The 16391-nt window shown below is 38.9% G+C and overlaps 1 protein-coding gene across 3 annotated transcripts in view; it reads left to right on the top strand.

The window, feature by feature from the left end:
- The window catches only part of NF1 (neurofibromin 1), a 78365-nt gene that overhangs the window by 6967 nt on the left and 55007 nt on the right, over positions 1-16391 (top strand). For all 3 annotated transcript variants that reach the window (XM_065732088.1, XM_065732087.1, XM_065732086.1), the window contains exons 3-16: positions 1133-1216; positions 3327-3517; positions 5720-5826; positions 6087-6154; positions 6390-6465; positions 7036-7193; positions 7812-7985; positions 8460-8582; positions 8893-8967; positions 9862-9993; positions 12672-12806; positions 13619-13732; positions 14323-14402; positions 15742-15865. In XM_065732088.1, coding sequence (XP_065588160.1) covers positions 1133-1216; positions 3327-3517; positions 5720-5826; positions 6087-6154; positions 6390-6465; positions 7036-7193; positions 7812-7985; positions 8460-8582; positions 8893-8967; positions 9862-9993; positions 12672-12806; positions 13619-13732; positions 14323-14402; positions 15742-15865 — 1641 coding nt within the window. The remainder of the gene's footprint in view (positions 1-1132; positions 1217-3326; positions 3518-5719; positions 5827-6086; positions 6155-6389; positions 6466-7035; positions 7194-7811; positions 7986-8459; positions 8583-8892; positions 8968-9861; positions 9994-12671; positions 12807-13618; positions 13733-14322; positions 14403-15741; positions 15866-16391) is intronic.

The raw sequence follows: 16391 nt of genomic DNA, 5'->3' as shown, positions 1-16391 counted from the left end.
AATCCCCTGTTCTTCATGGGAAGGGCTGTGGGCAGCTAAGGGAGCAGCCTGCTGTGTCTGAGCAGTGGATAGGTACAGCTGTGTGAGCTGGTGGGATGCAGCTCTCGTTGGGAGGTGAGGAGGATGCTTTCTGTTGCCTGGAAAGGTGCTGCAGGTAGCTGGGGAAGCAGTGCTTGCAGCCTTTTTAGATGAGGAATGCAGCAGAGCAAGGGAGCTGCTGAGCAGCAGTGCTAGGAAGGTTTTTCTCAGATGTCAGTGCGTGACCTGCCAGGAGCTGTTGAAGCTCTTAAAATCTGTGTAGCGTATAGAAAGGCCTAGTTAAAAATATTAATTAAAAAATCAATGGTTGCTTTTCACTGAGGAACAACACTTCTTTTCCCCTGTTCAGTGTAGTTAACTACTGTGCCAGTCAGCATCGTTTGTAGTATTAAGAAGAAGGTCTGTAGGGTGTGCACTCTGCCAAACGTTGCAATTCATTTTGAGCGAACTCTCACACAGGGGATGGCTCTGCCCTGGGCTGTGGGCTCAGGCAGTGGTACCAATACAGATCAGGCTGAATTTCTGTGCTGTGTAGTGCTGTCCTCGTGCAGCTGGGGCAGTGGTGTGATGCTGCATGGGGCTCTGCCTCCGTCCTGTCTCTGAGTGTGGCATCTTTTTGGAGAGTCTCACGTGTGGTCTGTGATAAATTTAGCAGCACTTGAGTAAGCTTGTAGATGTAGATTTGTTGCAGCATTGTTTCTGTTAAGATGTTGGCAATGAAATACATGATTGGAAAAGTCAGCAGTAATCAATACCAAAATAGTTTCTGAAAAGGTGCAGCCTTCATTTGGGAATAGTTCACAGGTCTGTAAAGGCAAGGGGCTGCAGTGCACCTCCACTCTTATTTTGCAGTAACTGCTTGTTCTTTATCAGATCTGGCACTGCAGGATGAACGGAGATATTTCTTCAGCAATAGAGCTTTAATTCCTGTTCTGATCAGTGTTTGGTTGTTTGTTTTTTGTCTGGCTGTATTTCTGAACTTCACTTTAGAGCAGTAGAGGAGCCATAATGTTCTGTGCAACTCTGCAGCATTACTTTAATGTGTTACAAGTCAAATTTGTGCCACTCAGGTCCATATCCTTTCTTCTTCCAGAGAATATTTGGAGAAACTGCTGAGAAGAACTTATATCTTTCTCAACTGATTATCTTGGATACACTGGAAAAATGTCTAGCAGGGGTGAGTAGACTTGCATGAGTGGTATCAAGTGAGCTAAGAGAGTATAAGTCAAATGCCTGTGTATCAGTTATTAGTGGTACAAAAAGTAAAACTCTCATTTAGAGCAAAGTAGGGTTCATTTTGTTTTTAAAGACTAGGATTTTTCATATATGAAAGCTATTTACATAATTGGTAGTTGAAGAATTTGTGGGCTGTTTTTTCCTGCTTAAAATTAATGATCCTTCAGTAATAATTATTAGAAATATTTTTGCATTAAAATAGATTCAAGCAAACCTGTGAACTTGCCCTTCTCACTGCTCAGCTGATTCCTGGAGTTAGAAATTATGATTTTTACGTAATAATTTGTTAGAAAATTGCAGACAGCTGTATTCTGTGAGGCAGGTGAGACCTGAGGGGGCACACAGGTAAAGAGTTAGATTTGGCATCTAACATAGCTGGATTCCTGGAAACTTTGAATGCGTGTGGCATATTCCACTTAAAGTTTCTTGTGAGTTTCATTTGGAAAAGTAATTTTATTTCAGGGTTTTTTTTTTTTTTTTTTTTGCAATTGCATTTACAGTAGGAACTTTGCTATCACAACTCTAAAATTTACTTCTGCGGGTGCTTCTTAGTTTACATTAGTTAACTCTGCTCAAACTTCCACTGGGAGTCCAGTCCTGAGGCTTCCAATCAGAGCTGTGCATAGGGCAGTTTGCTGTTACCTTTGGGATGTAAATGGTTGTGCCACTTACTGTGCAGAGCGTGGAATTGCAAAGCCAAATTTCTCTGCAAACAGAATTTGCAAATCTGTGGTTTAATCCTTTAAGAAGAAAATGATTTTTTTTTTAAAGCTGTGTTCCTGGTTGAATATCACAAAGTGATCTTAAGCCTCTGTTGTTGCAAGTTCAGTCTTTATGGTGATAACTATATTGTGGTGAGGTTTGTCAAGCAGTGCATTTCACAGTGCATAGTGAAACAGTCTCAGTGTTTGTGAATTCTTTGAAATTCACAGGAGATCCAGGTAAATACATTTTACATAACAAAGTACAGCTGTAAAAGCTAAAGTAAATACCTCCTTTGGTTCATTTTCCATCTCTCATATAGAGAATCAAAAGAGAGCTCCAAAAACCTGGTTCATTTTTTAAATTAATTTCTTTAAAAATTTTCTTCTACACATTTTGCTTGAAACATCAGTGTTGTTTTTTTTTCCTGACACACAGTGATGCTTGAACAGCCTAAAACTGCTGAATGCTTCTTGCTTTGTCCATTCAAATGAGAGCAAGTTGAGCCAGTATATGTATAGTAAGACTGAGCCAAAGCTCTATACAAAGAGCGTTGTGTTCTGTGATATCTTCAGACGGATTTCTTGCTCACTGTTCTTGCTCAATGTTTCGTCAAGTTCTCATGGCAACAGAGCTCAGGTCAACAAAGTGGAGTCTCTGAAACTTCCCAATTCCCTATGGTAAATTCATTGGTAGAATTTTAGAAAGCCTTAATGCTGACCCTTCTCTTAAAACTTGTTCTTACTAGAGCAAAGTTTCACTTCAAATTCTTTTGTAAATAGTTTCCTTATGTCTCATACTGTGCAAACTGGCAAAAATTGAATTTTTCTTTTACAGGAAAGTTGAGACTTTTTTTGACTCTTATAGAGCAATTCCAGGGAAGAGGAACAGAGAAGCACCTCTTTTTCAGTTCATTTAAATAAATATTTGCTGTTTAAAGTAGAGGGGTCAGAATCCTATCCAAAAGAGAAGTAAGGGTGAGTCTGTGCCCTTTGGGCTACTGTTCTAAGCCAGGACAGTTAATGCTTTACATATGCTGACAGGGAACGTTACTCGAAAAGGTTATATATGTTACTTCAGAAACGAGTTTGGTGTTTTGCCTGATGGAATCGGTCAGCTTAGCGTCCCACGTGTACACACCCACAGTGTCGTGGTTTGAATGGTGTAGATTATTGTTCAGATGGGAGAATCCTTTTCTGTGTAGCTCGCTTACTCTGTGGTCAGTGGTAGCATGCAAGTGGAATTTGAAACGGAGATTCAGGTCCTGTCCTGCTAGTGGCAGATGCTCCATTCTTTGCCTTCGAACCTAGAAAATTGAATATCATGAAATACCAAATGTTTATTTTTAGCAACCGAAGGATACGATGCGACTAGACGAGACTATGCTGGTAAAACAGTTGCTGCCAGAAATCTGCCACTTCATCCACACTTACCGTGAAGGGAACCAGCATGCAGCTGAGCTACGCAATTCTGCCTCTGGGGTTCTTTTTTCTCTTAGCTGCAATAACTTTAATGCTGTGTTCAGCCGCATTTCCACCAGGTAGGTGTCTGAGTAGCTTGACTTAGCCAGTGTATTACAACACCTGCTAAAAAGAAGTGTCTAGAACATCATTCATGAACTGTAGTCTTTCATTTTTGAAAACTGTTTACTGTTTAAGTGATGTTCAGTGAAATTCCCTCTGCACTTCGAGGTTTTATGTGGCTCTCAGGTTGGAAGAGGTACCTGTTTCGTGTCTGTTCTGGGCTACTGTCAGCATGCTTCTTGAGCTGTGCTTATTGCTCTTTTTTACCTGCTTTTTTAAGTCCAACTTAAATGATACTGTAAAATGAAACAGTGATGACTCAGATAAATGTATTGCTGTAGCCTGAAGTTGAATAACATCTTGTGAATGTTAAGTGTTGTGCAGAAAAGGGGTACTGAAGATAACAACCTATATCCAATTTTTAATGAATTTAGAATACAAAATTCCAGTTTGTCCACAGCTCTGTTGGAGCCCCAAGACTCCTCCCCTTGCTCACTTTTCCTGCTTGAAGGTTATTATGTTCAGCTTTCCTTATGCCTGAGGGGGACAAAAGAGCTGGACTCGAGCACTGTTTGTTAGTTGTTGGAAAAGACCCATTTGTCTTCTGACAAAGAGTTTCTCACACGGCATTTACTGTAAAAATAACTTCATCTTTTATACTATTCCAAGTTTCCATCTCTTCTTTGCTCTTTTTGCTGTGCTGCAGGCCTTTCTTATGCTTCAGCATTTGACAGTGTTGTTTTTTGAGGTGTCTTACCTCTTAGCACACCTTGTTAAAGCCAACATAATCTGTAGTGTATTAGAAGTGGATTTTGCTCACCATTATATTGCTGAATTCCAATTAATGTGCCAATTAATTGGAACAGAGATTTATATGTTCCTTGTAACGTGAATAAAATTTCATTCCAACGTTTTTTGAAAATAATTGCATTTTAGAAATAAAACTAAAATTATTCATATGAATTTTTATGTGTATTAAAACTTTAAAAGCCTTTAATTGCCTAAAAAACGTTTCAGGAGCATGGCCTTGGAGCTAACGTGGAGGATGCAGTTTTACTCCGTAGGATGATTATGTTCTGTTGCTTGTGGAAAAGGAAGTCATTTCTATTGCTCCTTTTATAGGAAGTACTTTTCAGCAGAGGCTTTCTGACAGTCTTTGGGTTTACCCTGTGAATCTGATGTGTGTAGCATGGCTTACTTCTCAAGCTCTAAAATCCTTCCTAACATCAGTTTCAGTTTGGCTGTAACATAGTGCTTTTCCCCCAACCTGTTTTCCTCTTCAGGATGGCTTGCATAGAAATAGTTAAATACTTGACCAATTGTTGCTGATCTCCACAGGGGTCAGCTTGCCGACAGTTAGCATTGCTGATCTTTCGACCTGTGCTTCCTGTTTAGGCATATTTCTAGGCCTTGTACAGCAGCTGGGGGATTTTTGGCACGAAAAGCACTGCAGTGGGGACCTTCCCATTCCCAGCGTGGGCTGTTAAGTTTCCCTGGCGTTGAAGAAATGAAGAGCTGCTTTTGTGTGTAGAACTAGAAATTGCATTCCTTGTCAGAAACACATCTGGAGCTTTGGAACTAGACGTGGCAGTCTTCAGTTTGTGGGAACGTATGATTTAGTTATTAGTGGCCTGCTGTCTGTTGAGATGCTTAGTAAGTTGTCCAGTACAAAACAATGAAAAGGTGCCGTGGTACAATTAAACTTCATCTTGTTCTTTTGCTCCAAAAAACAAGGACCTTCAGATCACAGAGGGTAATTGTAGCTCCCTTCTGTGCTATTGAGTGGCATCAGTCATTGAAATGAGCTGGGGTACGACTTGCTGCTGAGGAACAGCAGTCTGAAGGTGTCCTGACTCCATCGAGGGAATGATTTGGTTGAAAAGATGACAAGATTGCAGCTACAATATGGGAGACAGCAGAAGGATTTAGGCAAATCTTGACTGTAAACAGGTTGTCACCAGATGATGCTGGTGTCTTGCGGGACTTACCACTGCTATTTCTGGGTCTGTTCTCAATATGAGGATGAAACAGGACTTAATATTACTGTTAATTTTGCAAAATCTGCCCTTAGTATCTAAACCTCGAAAAGCTTATGTGAGAAGATCATATTAGATGTGGAGATCATTTATTATTCTGCTGCTCTGCAAAGTTGTAGAATTTTAGGTGTGTACACCTGATGTCATCTGATGGAGAAGTTAATTTTCTTTGCGTATTTTTAGGTTGCAGGAACTTACTGTTTGTTCAGAAGATAATGCTGATGTTCATGATATTGAACTTTTACAGTACATCAGTGTGGATTGTTCAAAACTCAAACGACTCTTGCAAGGTATGATGAGAACCTGTTTTTTGAAATATTTATTTCTGAGTATGTTCCGTTAGAGATAACACAGTGGTGTTGGTATGTACAACTTTTTGTTGCTGCTTCAATCCAAAATACGCTGTACATTTTTACAAACTGCTTACAAATATCCAAGTAGCTTAAAAGTGTTACTTTAAAAAGTGAGGCTTTGCTCCTCCCACGATGTTTATAAACTTTCTTTGCCACTTTTTGGAACTCTTTAATGCAGAAATGTTTTACCTTTACAGAGACTGTGTTCAAGTTTAAAGCCCTTAAGAAAGTAGCTCAATTAGCTGTTATCAACAGTCTTGAAAAGGCAAGTATTATTTATTTTCTGTTTCATCACTTACTTGCTGTTTTTCTGCAACTTAAAAAATGTGTAATTCAGAGTTCTATTATGAAATATGCATTGGTGTTCCCTTTGATGCATATATCCTGGAAGAAATGTTGAATTGTTAGAATTAGGAGTAAAATCTTTATTTAAGTACATAATTTTGAAAAATGCATTTTCTTAAGCTCTGAAATGTAAAGATATTGTGTGTTATCTGCAGGCATTTTGGAACTGGGTGGAAAACTATCCTGATGAATTCACAAAGCTGTATCAAACACCACAGACTGATATGGCTGGTAAGGCGTAACAAATGCCATATTGTTCAAAAGATGGTTTTAACTTTTTCCTGTTAAGTCGTGAGGGGTTTGTGAAGTTTGTGAATATTCTGAGTTGGGTTTGTTTTCCCACAAGGCATCCCGACGTTCGTTTTGTGTCTTTTTTGCTACTTTTCCATCCTGCATGTAAAAACAAATTTCTGTCAGCCTGTGTCAGGGCAGGCAAGAATGTATTTCTGCTTTCTTTCCTGTCTCAGCTTTTAAAGAGATTCTTATTGTGGTTCAGAACACAAAGAAATAAAACCCCAAAGATGCAAGGTCTTCAGATGTCTATTTTTGTTCTCAATATAGAAAAAAAAAAGCTGTTTAGAAAACATCAGCTGTATTCATCATTAGTCCAAAAGGGAAGAAAATTAATATTCCCAGATAAGCCATGGCATTAAATGGCTTGGTCCCATTTTGTCTTGGGTAGTGTGTTAGTAATGTGCAAAGCAGAGCTCCATTCTGTGTAGGTGGAGATATCACTGCTTTCTTATTCCTGTCTTTTCATAACTAAAATCAGTTTTGAACTTGAGGTTGTATTTTATGCAGATTGTGCAGAGAAGTTGTTTGACTTAGTGGATGGCTTTGCAGAGAGCACAAAACGTAAGGCAGCAGTGTGGCCACTGCAAATCATACTCCTGGTCCTGTGTCCGGAGATAATTCAAGATATAGCAAAGGATGTGGTAGAGGAAACTAAAATGAACAAGGTAAGAAAAGAAAATGATCTTAATTCTGATTTCTAGAAGATGCTTGTCTATGCTTATTCTGTATTCTATTATGTCCTTTATACCTCAAGTTAAAATTCCATATATAAATTTCTGCACCTTTTCTATGTTCTCAGCTGGTGTATGTTCTTTCATTGTCAATAATTCATGTGGCTAGTATAAATAATATGTCAGAACTTGCACATTTGCTTGGAGATGTGAATCCCAGTGTTGGGATTCCCTTGTTCCCACCAGTAGCAAGCACAGTGTTTCTTCCAGCTGTTGTGTATTGCTCCATTCTGTTTCTGCAGTGATTGTACTGTGTGTGCTGTAATTGCAGTACCTGCAGAAAGAGGATTGGATGTGATGGCAAACGTTCTTATTACAAGTAAACAGTCATCTAATTTTATTGCATTTTGATTGCCCTAGATCATCCAGAATGAATGTATAATAAAGATAATGCTTCTCTAAAGTGCTACAGCAGGTTGCTTTTTGCAGCCTTGGTATTTGTGACTTCTATCAGGAAGTGCAACATCATTTGGTTTAATACTTAAGGTTCTGAAAACTGATCACAGACTGCCAGAGCTCTGGTGATAACTATTACCTATTTGAATTCTGCAGAAATTGTTCCTGGACAATCTCAGGAAAGCACTTGCAGGCCACAGTGGGAGCAGACAGCTGACTGAAAGTGCTGCTATTGCTTGTGTTAAACTGTGCAAAGCATCTACCTACATCAACTGGGAGGACAATTCTGTCATTTTCCTACTAGTGCAGTCCATGGTAGTGGATCTTAAGGTAAAACTGTTTCCTAATTGCAGTGAAGAAATTTGAATTTTAAAATGCTGAAATTAGCTTCAGACTTCCCCTTAAATGAATAGCGTGGTGTTCTTCAATGGAATTGGTTTTTTTTTCTTCTTTAAAATTGCAGCAGAAAACTGATGGTGTTGTTGCAATTCTTATCTCACTGCCTTATTATTTTTTCCTTAATGCTCTGCTTTCTTCCTCCTGAGGTTATGCATTCTTTTCTTCATTTAGTGCCTCACGGGTGAAGCTATGACACTTGGGTAATTTATTAACTACTTCAGTGCTTCCCAAAGGTGTCATGTCACAACAGTGGATATTGATGTTTGAAAAAAAAAAAAGGAATTTTAGAGTAGACTGCATGCTCCATGCTCCTTTTTTATCCCCAGTGCGATGTATTGAAAGTAGACAAGAATAATCTTGGTGTCTCTCTTTTTTTTTTTTGTCTTTAACAAAAAATGCATATAGAATTTGCTGTTTAATCCAAGCAAGCCTTTTTCAAGGAGCAATCAGAATGCAGATGTAGACCTTATGATTGACTGCTTAGTTTCATGCTTCCGCATAAACCCACATAATAACCAACACTTCAAGGTGAGAACACAACTTCTGGTAAGTCACTCTCTGCATAATGTTGGTGACTTGTCAGTTATCAGAGGTGTGCCACCAGCAGCTGCAAGCTGGTAAATAATTTCAGCTGTGCACGTGTCCCTTGGTGACGCATCACTTGGTGTTTCTGTAAGTCTTTTATTTGCCAGTTAGAGTTTCCTGTTCTGACATCTATACATTCGACAGTTTTGTCAATTTAATTAAAAGGCTCCAGTGTGTTATTCAGTGTGATATGTAAGATGCCAGAGAAAAAAACATGTTCATAAGTGGCTTATATGTATGATTTTCATTGCAGATTTGCTTGGCACAGAGTTCCCCGTCAACATTTCATTATGTACTGGTAAATTCCCTCCACCGAATAATCACAAATGTAAGTTCTGAAGGTATTTAATTAGCCCAGCTATGTGTGGCTTCTGTTCTGATCCAGAACTGCTTATGAAATACAATTTAAACAGTAGGCCAAATCTTGTTGTCTGTATCTGTGCCACAGGAGTTGCTTGTTGGTAGACAAGCATGTGCAGCCGTTAGCTCGCACTGTCTGCTGGTTGGGATCTCTGTCTGAGAGATGTTCCTGGTCAGCATGAAAATGGAACTGCTCAGTGCTGCACTTACATTACATGATGTTTTTCTATTTCGTTTATCCCAGATTGATAACGAGAACACTGTGCTTAAAAAAAGTTATTAGGCTTTTTGACGAATAGAGAAGAATGTGGTACTGTAGATGTGGTGGCATGTCTGAAGGAAAAATAATGAAGTTATTTTAAGTGTTAGTGTTAAATTATATTGCTGTGCTATTAGCAATTAATTTGAAAACATACAATATGTTTTACTTAGGTTTAATATGTTGGATAATACAGCTTTTCAGGTATTATTGAGCACTTAGAGTATCAGTTTTTTACTTTGCTTAGTGTATTAGAATGAGTTGAGCACGTTAAGTGTTAATACTAATTAGTTCTCTGTATCCTGAAATCTACTCTGGATTCCTGAATTTCCAGAGTTTGTGTTTGTTCAGAAGATCTGTAGTGAGCAGCTAACTTGGAATCATTGCTTCTATTACAATTCATTTAAACGTTACCAGTATTATGGATACAGTGAAAAACTAACATATGCAATAGTGTGTAAAACACTCATTAGTTGCGCTAAAGCTTTTGCAGCTCTTAGAGATCTAAGATGATAATGGAATGAGTCCCAGAATCACAGATAGACCATAACGCAGCTCATGTCACCAGAGTACCTGCTGAGCACTCCTGCATTTTCCTTCCAGTCTGCGTTGGACTGGTGGCCCCGGATCGACGCCGTGTACTGCCACTCCGTGGAGCTCCGCAGCATGTTTAGTGAGACACTGCACAAAGCTGTTCAGGGCTGTGGGGCACATGCAGCAATTCGCATGACTCCGGTAAGGCTTGATCAGTTGGTAAAGCACAAAGCCATGTCTCCGTTCCATTTTGGCTTTTTATTCATTAACTTTGGACTGGAAACTAGAGGGGGAAGAACATTACAATCCACAAAGCAACAGAGAGCCATACATGCTCTGAAAACTTACTAGGTTTTGGTGTATTCACTGGTCTGTAGTGACATAGTTCTCAGATTTCTTCATGCTGCTTTTAAATTGGCAGCATAGAAGTATTCTGTAAATGTCCTCTGTGGCTAACCATTCCTTTTAAGCTTCCTTGCTGTGTGAATAGCTAGATAATATAACCATTTTTGTTTAATCTGCAAAACAGAAGCATTCTGTATTTGAGTTAATTTCTGAAAACTGGAATGCTTTTACCATGATTGGCATGGCTATTTCATCATTTTATCTGTCTTGCTTTCCGATGAGCAAGTTGGCTGCTTGGTCTTGGTGACAGCATCAATGATAAAGATCTTTCAAGCATTGTGAAATGAAGTCAGTTTTCTTGGTTATCTTAGAAGAAATTTTGAGTAAATTCAAATTTGTGGTTCATCCAGATGTGTTCACTGAGTTCACATGCAACCACATTTCCTTCTGATCTTTCCGTGTAGGACTTTGGATGTGTCAAGTAAGCTCACTGATGTTCTGAATTGTGTCACAGTGTATTAGATGTTTGATTTTGAAGGAAGGCCTAAAGTTATGCATGAAAGTACTCCTGTTGGGCTTCTCATATGAAAGAGAAACGATCAAAATACCTTTAGTTGAAAGCTACAACTTGTTTAACTTTATGTGTGTGTGTTCATCTGTTGAGAAAATAGCAGGGGTGTGGTAATGTCAACTCTGACATTGATCGGTGGTGCTTTGTCTTCTGCTTCTTATTTTCTGTTCTTATTGGCTGCTGTCGCTCATGGTCAGATGCCAACCAGTCACTGTTTTGCATGGCAGTGGGCCTCTGTTGCTGTAAGTATGACCCATCGTAACTACCGCAGAAAAGCCTTCTGTTCTCTGACTTTTCTGTGCATAGTTACCGCTGCAGTCACGGCACTTCCCCTCGGACACGAGGTGGCATGCTTCTGTGGAGCACAGGGCTGGAGGGGACCACTTCTGCCCACCTGGCAGTTGCAGTGTTGTCCCTTACACGAACTTATTTCATTGGTAAAGGCTTTCTGTTGGATCTGTTCTGTTCTTTCTGCCCCCTACATTTCCATCACAATGCTCTTCCCGAATCTCCCAGCTCTGTGGTTAGAACTGTTTGCTAATTTCCAGCCTAAACTTATTTATGTGTAACTTATCCCCGTGTGTTCTCGTTCCATGTTGTCTATTAGCTTCAAACTGGTGCAGACAGCAGTCGTGTCCCTGTCTTTAGTTTTGGCAGCATGAAGTAAACAAATGCTTCACAGAAGCTGGTGGGCTCCTTTTGCCATGTGTCTCTTCTCTTACTGTAGCAAACTCTGATTTTGCTCAGAATGAGTTAGCTCTACCAGCATAGTATCGATTTCTTGATCGGATACTTTGGTAGATTTTATACTATTTTGATATATATTCACTGGGCAGTGAAAGTGTGAGCTTGGAGCATTTCTGGAAGAATTACATTCTACAAGATTGTATATATACTTCAGTCAACTTGAGGATGATTTTGAGCTAGTTTATTTAAATGTTCAAAATTAGAACTTGTTTTTTGTCTTCACTAAGCTTGTTAATGTTTAATTGAGATTTGATCAAATAATAAATTAGACAAGATAATTAGAAAGCTGAGTTTCTGCAGTTTTATATTAAGTGATATATTATTTATTTTTAATATATAGAGAGATAAATGAATGTTTTTGGCAGGCATTAGCATTTGCCCATGTTTTTTTAAGGTGAAGTTGCTGCAGTCATTTGCTGCACAACCAGATTGTTCACTTCAGAGTCTTGTGCACACTGTAGGATTGAAGCACGCTCTCAGTTTTGATGAGAGCATCCACACGTATTGCAGTGTTAGCCACGTGTCTTGGCCCTTTGCTGTGGTCCTGCTGTGCCACCAGCAGTGGCAGGGCACGGGGCAGTTCACAGCAGAGTGAAGTCAGAGTACCTTATGTGAATCTTTACAGCACCCTCCTCTTCAGGTGAGGAGATTGAGCGGTACAGGAACAGTTACAGATTTTCAAATGGAATTAGCATTTTTTGATTAAAGATGCACTGTGTACCTTGTGAAAACTGAAAGGCACTCTTTTTTCAGACAACATATAGATGAAAATGCTATCATCCAGACTGTAACTGGCAGAAAATAGTGTGTTACCTTTGGGAAAAAAAATAAGAAGTTCCTTACCCTCTTGTGTATGCAGGCTGTCTAGGGATCTTTTTTTCTCAGAATAGCTGAAATTGCTCGAAATGCTTATTATTTCTTCTACACACTTTTCATTTGCATAGTTTGTCTTATGCAGAACTTTTCTTACGTCCACCTGAAGCTCACTAAAATACTTATTGGGTGAACTTAAAGATGTATTGGTGATAGCATATGCATACTTAACGGGGCAATTTAAAGCCAAAGTCCTTGCAGCTGTACTTGAGTGAATTGAATATACTTATTACACTTTCATGGGTTATAGGTAATTTAAACAATAATACTTCATAAGCTGTTTAATTATAACTGCTATGTATAGTACCTTACTGATAGTAACTGTGCTTTTTCCTCCTGTTAGAGTCTCACATTTAAAGAGAAAATGACGAGCCTTAAATTTAAAGAAAAACCTACTGACTTGGAAACCAGAAGCTACAAGTTCTTGCTGTTATCCTTGGTGAAATTGATCCATGCTGATCCAAAGCTTTTGCTGTGTGTAAGTATATTGAATATATTTCATTCAAATAGTATAATTTCTTTCTAAATGAATAACAATTAAAAATATGACGTCCAGGACACTTCCCTACTCATTCTTTTCATCTGCACTGTCAAAGCAAAAAGACAACAAGAAAAATAAACTAAAAGATCTTGGAGAACCAGAGGAATACAATGGAAGGGAGCATGAAGCTCTGTAATTGAAGGGAGAAGAAAGGGATTAGTCGTCATTTCAGTGACCAGAAAGACAGATGCTGTCTTAGTTCGTCACTGCTTTCTGATAATGTCTGCAGTGTTGAGTAAAAGGAGGATTAGGGCAAGCCTTCTTTAAAATACAAATGTAAAATTGCTGAAGATTCACTGTAGCGTGATGCGAAGGAGAACTTAATAAGCCTAATGTTTGAAAGTGCTTTCTTGTGAGTTCATGTCAGAATGAATATTTTGTTCTTTATGACACTATTCTGTGATTCTGTTAATCTCATGCATCAAATCTGTATCAGAAGATTTACTGATCAAACCTGTTATGTGTCTACATGTGGAGGACATAGAAATGCATTGGTGCCAAAACTAGGGTACTATGGGCATCTAAGCAGTGTGCTAAACATCTTCCTTTTGTCTGGTCTGTTTATTGTTTAATTTTAAAATATTTCTGTTGTGTCAAAGGTAAAATATGCAAGGGGTGTCATGGCTGCTATGCTATTAAAGATGTGGACATCCCCTAGTTCAGTACAAACTTTTTGCTAATCTGTCAGTATCATGGGCAGTCATTGACAAGCTTTTTTTCTTAAACTTGCTTTCCTTTTTGCTGTTTAGAATCCAAGGAAGCAAGGGCCTGAGACACAAGGCAGCACCGCTGAATTAATTACAGGCCTTGTACAACTCGTTCCACAATCCAGCATGCCAGATATAGCACAAGAAGCCATGGAGGTAAGGGGTGAATGTTCTGTATGCCAAATGGTTAGCTGTGCTAGGCAAATGGAGGCTTTTGGAGAAGCTACAAGGTATTGATTAAAGGTGAGGTTGTGTCTTAGAGATGTGTCTCTATCAATCTTCTTCTGAATGCTTTCTGCATTCAAAATTTTACAGGAGAGGCCTGTAAGGAAAATTTTAAAACATAGCTGTTCAGTCTGCCAGTTGGTGACTGCCCTACACTACCTACAACATTTTGTTCTGCCCTGGTGTTGATCAGAGTTTGACAGTTCCTCTGTTGCTCTCTGTGGAGTGCCATTGGGCTTGCACTTTCTCATCCCTGTTTTGATGATAGTTTGCAAGTCAGCACTTAGATATGGCCAGAAGCTATTGTTACCAAAGCCTTTGGTTGTGTAGGGAATGGTTACAGAGAGGAAAGTATTTGCCTGTCCTTGGTGAAGAACTTGAACTACAGAAATCTTGTAGTCACCACTAGAGGCTTAGAGATGTAGGATTACTTGAATTAATGTCTTTGCAGTTTGGATCATTCAGTAAATATTGAAGTAAAAACTTATCTGAAGTGAGATGCTATTTTGTTTTGAATTTAGGCCTTGCTAGTTCTTCACCAATTAGACAGCATTGACTTATGGAATCCTGATGCACCTACAGAAACATTCTGGGAAATAAGGTAAGTTGACTTCTGTAAATAAAAAGAATAGCTTTTGATTTCTCTTCTCTTTTGCAATAGCAGTGAGTAGTTTGGGAAAGCGATGTAACATCAGCATGAATCAGCACTCTATTAAAATATTTGTTTTCTGATGACTGAGTTGCTTCTTCCTTATGCAATTTGAATTTTAACCAGGATATCAACAGACATTTTGCTGGCTTTCTTTATGATTCTCTTCAGCCTGCTGTTGAGCTGTAGCTATGATTGTGGATTTAAGAAGTTATAGACTTTATCCTTGCATTCAAATGTTCATCGTTTGAATTCTGTTTTATTCTGTGTGGACTGAGGGAGGGTAATGCTCAGCAATTCAATCTTGACTTTGAAATCCTCACCTAAAGAAGGCAGTAGCTGGCCCTGACCTGTGGTCTCCATTTGTTTTTCTCGTGTATATGAAGAATTTTCATTGGTAAAGTTGTCTTGCTTTTTAAAACGTCACAGCAGCTGTTGCAGTTGATGTATTGGAGAATACTGAGGTAAACAAAGTTCCAAAAAAGTCAATTACACAAAGAACTGAACCAAAACTAGGAGCCTGTTCACTCAGAATTCTGAGAACTGTATGAGCTGGCCAACTTAAGAATTTGGTGACCTCATCTGATTTGATACAGGAGGTTGTTTTGGAAGAAAGGGTACTAAAGACTAGGTGGAACACTTTGACTAGCATCAAGAAATGGGCCTGCATGACTGCTAAAGCTGGCTGTAGGCCTTACTGCAGGATATTTCTGGGGCTGAGTCCTACTTACTTGGGCAGTAACTGGAACTCATTACCATGATTTCTAGTAATAGAAAGGAGTCTGTGGTCTGTTTGGGCTGGGGGAAGAACCCTTTAAAATTGACACTAATTTGGACCCTTTGGCAGTTTTAACAGAGAGTGTGAGGCCTGAATGGATGTGAAGAAGGAACATCCCTAGATGTGTTCCTTCCAGAACAGAGTTGAGACACGTTATCAGAGCAGTGTAGGTAAACTTGTACTGCCACTGTCTGTGCTGTATCTGTTCTGTGGATAAATGGAGGACTTCTGAATCGACAGCCCTGGAGTCTGGACTGCTAACAAGTACCCAGATTGCTTCACTTCCCTTAGGGAGCTATTGATGCCATTTGGGAGGTGGGAAGGGTCAGAGGGGATTGTGTCATTTAAAGTACGCACATATATTATACCTATTATACAATGTAAAGATGATGTTAGCACCATCTATAGGATATTCATGCTTATTGTCTATTTCTATGTAAAATGTAGTAATATCTTCTTCAAATGTTATGTTATTAGGTGATAAAACTAATACTTCATTTCATTTTGCTGCAGTTCACAAATGCTTTTTTATATCTGCAAGAAGTTAACCAGTCATCAGATGCTCAGCAGTACAGAAATCCTCAAGTGGCTGCGAGAGATTCTCATCTGTAGGAATAAATTTCTTCTAAAAAATAAAGTATGTAAACATTTCTGTTTTGTCACTCCCTTTACTTATTAGGTTATTTTTGTGATTGAAGGAGTTTTTGTAGCTGCACCTACGCTTTCTGTTCTCTGATTTCCACTAAGAGAAAAATGTGTTGTCTTCTGTGAGAAAATGCCATGTGAGGCATCATGCTTAGAATCCTCAGGTGAAAGGAGGCTGTGGATGTTTTTTCCTTTAGCTGCACGTATGGTTTTACTTGCCCTGAAAATGGTTTTCCAAAACCTCAGATATTTCTGGAGAACTGATGCCTTACACTTATTTCCCTAATACAATGGAAAATAGTCTGCAAGGTGAGAAAACTGGGAAGGTGGTTATGAGGAAATGTGCTTCTTCATTGATGGTGTGTTCAGACGTGTCCTTACTTGCTTCTTTCTAATACCAGGAGACTTTTTCTGAGCCAAACATACTTTAAAACTCTGTACTTGCTAGAATTAAAACCAGACTTTTTTGAATTGAAGACTTACTACTGAAAATAAAGGGTTTCTGTTTTTTTCTGTCT

This window comes from Cyrtonyx montezumae, unplaced genomic scaffold (genome assembly GCF_038088225.1).
Source record: "Cyrtonyx montezumae isolate F1298 unplaced genomic scaffold, pur_monq_1.0 scaffold_15, whole genome shotgun sequence".
NCBI classification, from domain to species: domain Eukaryota; kingdom Metazoa; phylum Chordata; class Aves; order Galliformes; family Odontophoridae; genus Cyrtonyx; species Cyrtonyx montezumae.
Note: the sequence above shows the minus strand (reverse complement) of the source record. Positions and strands in the feature narration are given on the sequence as shown.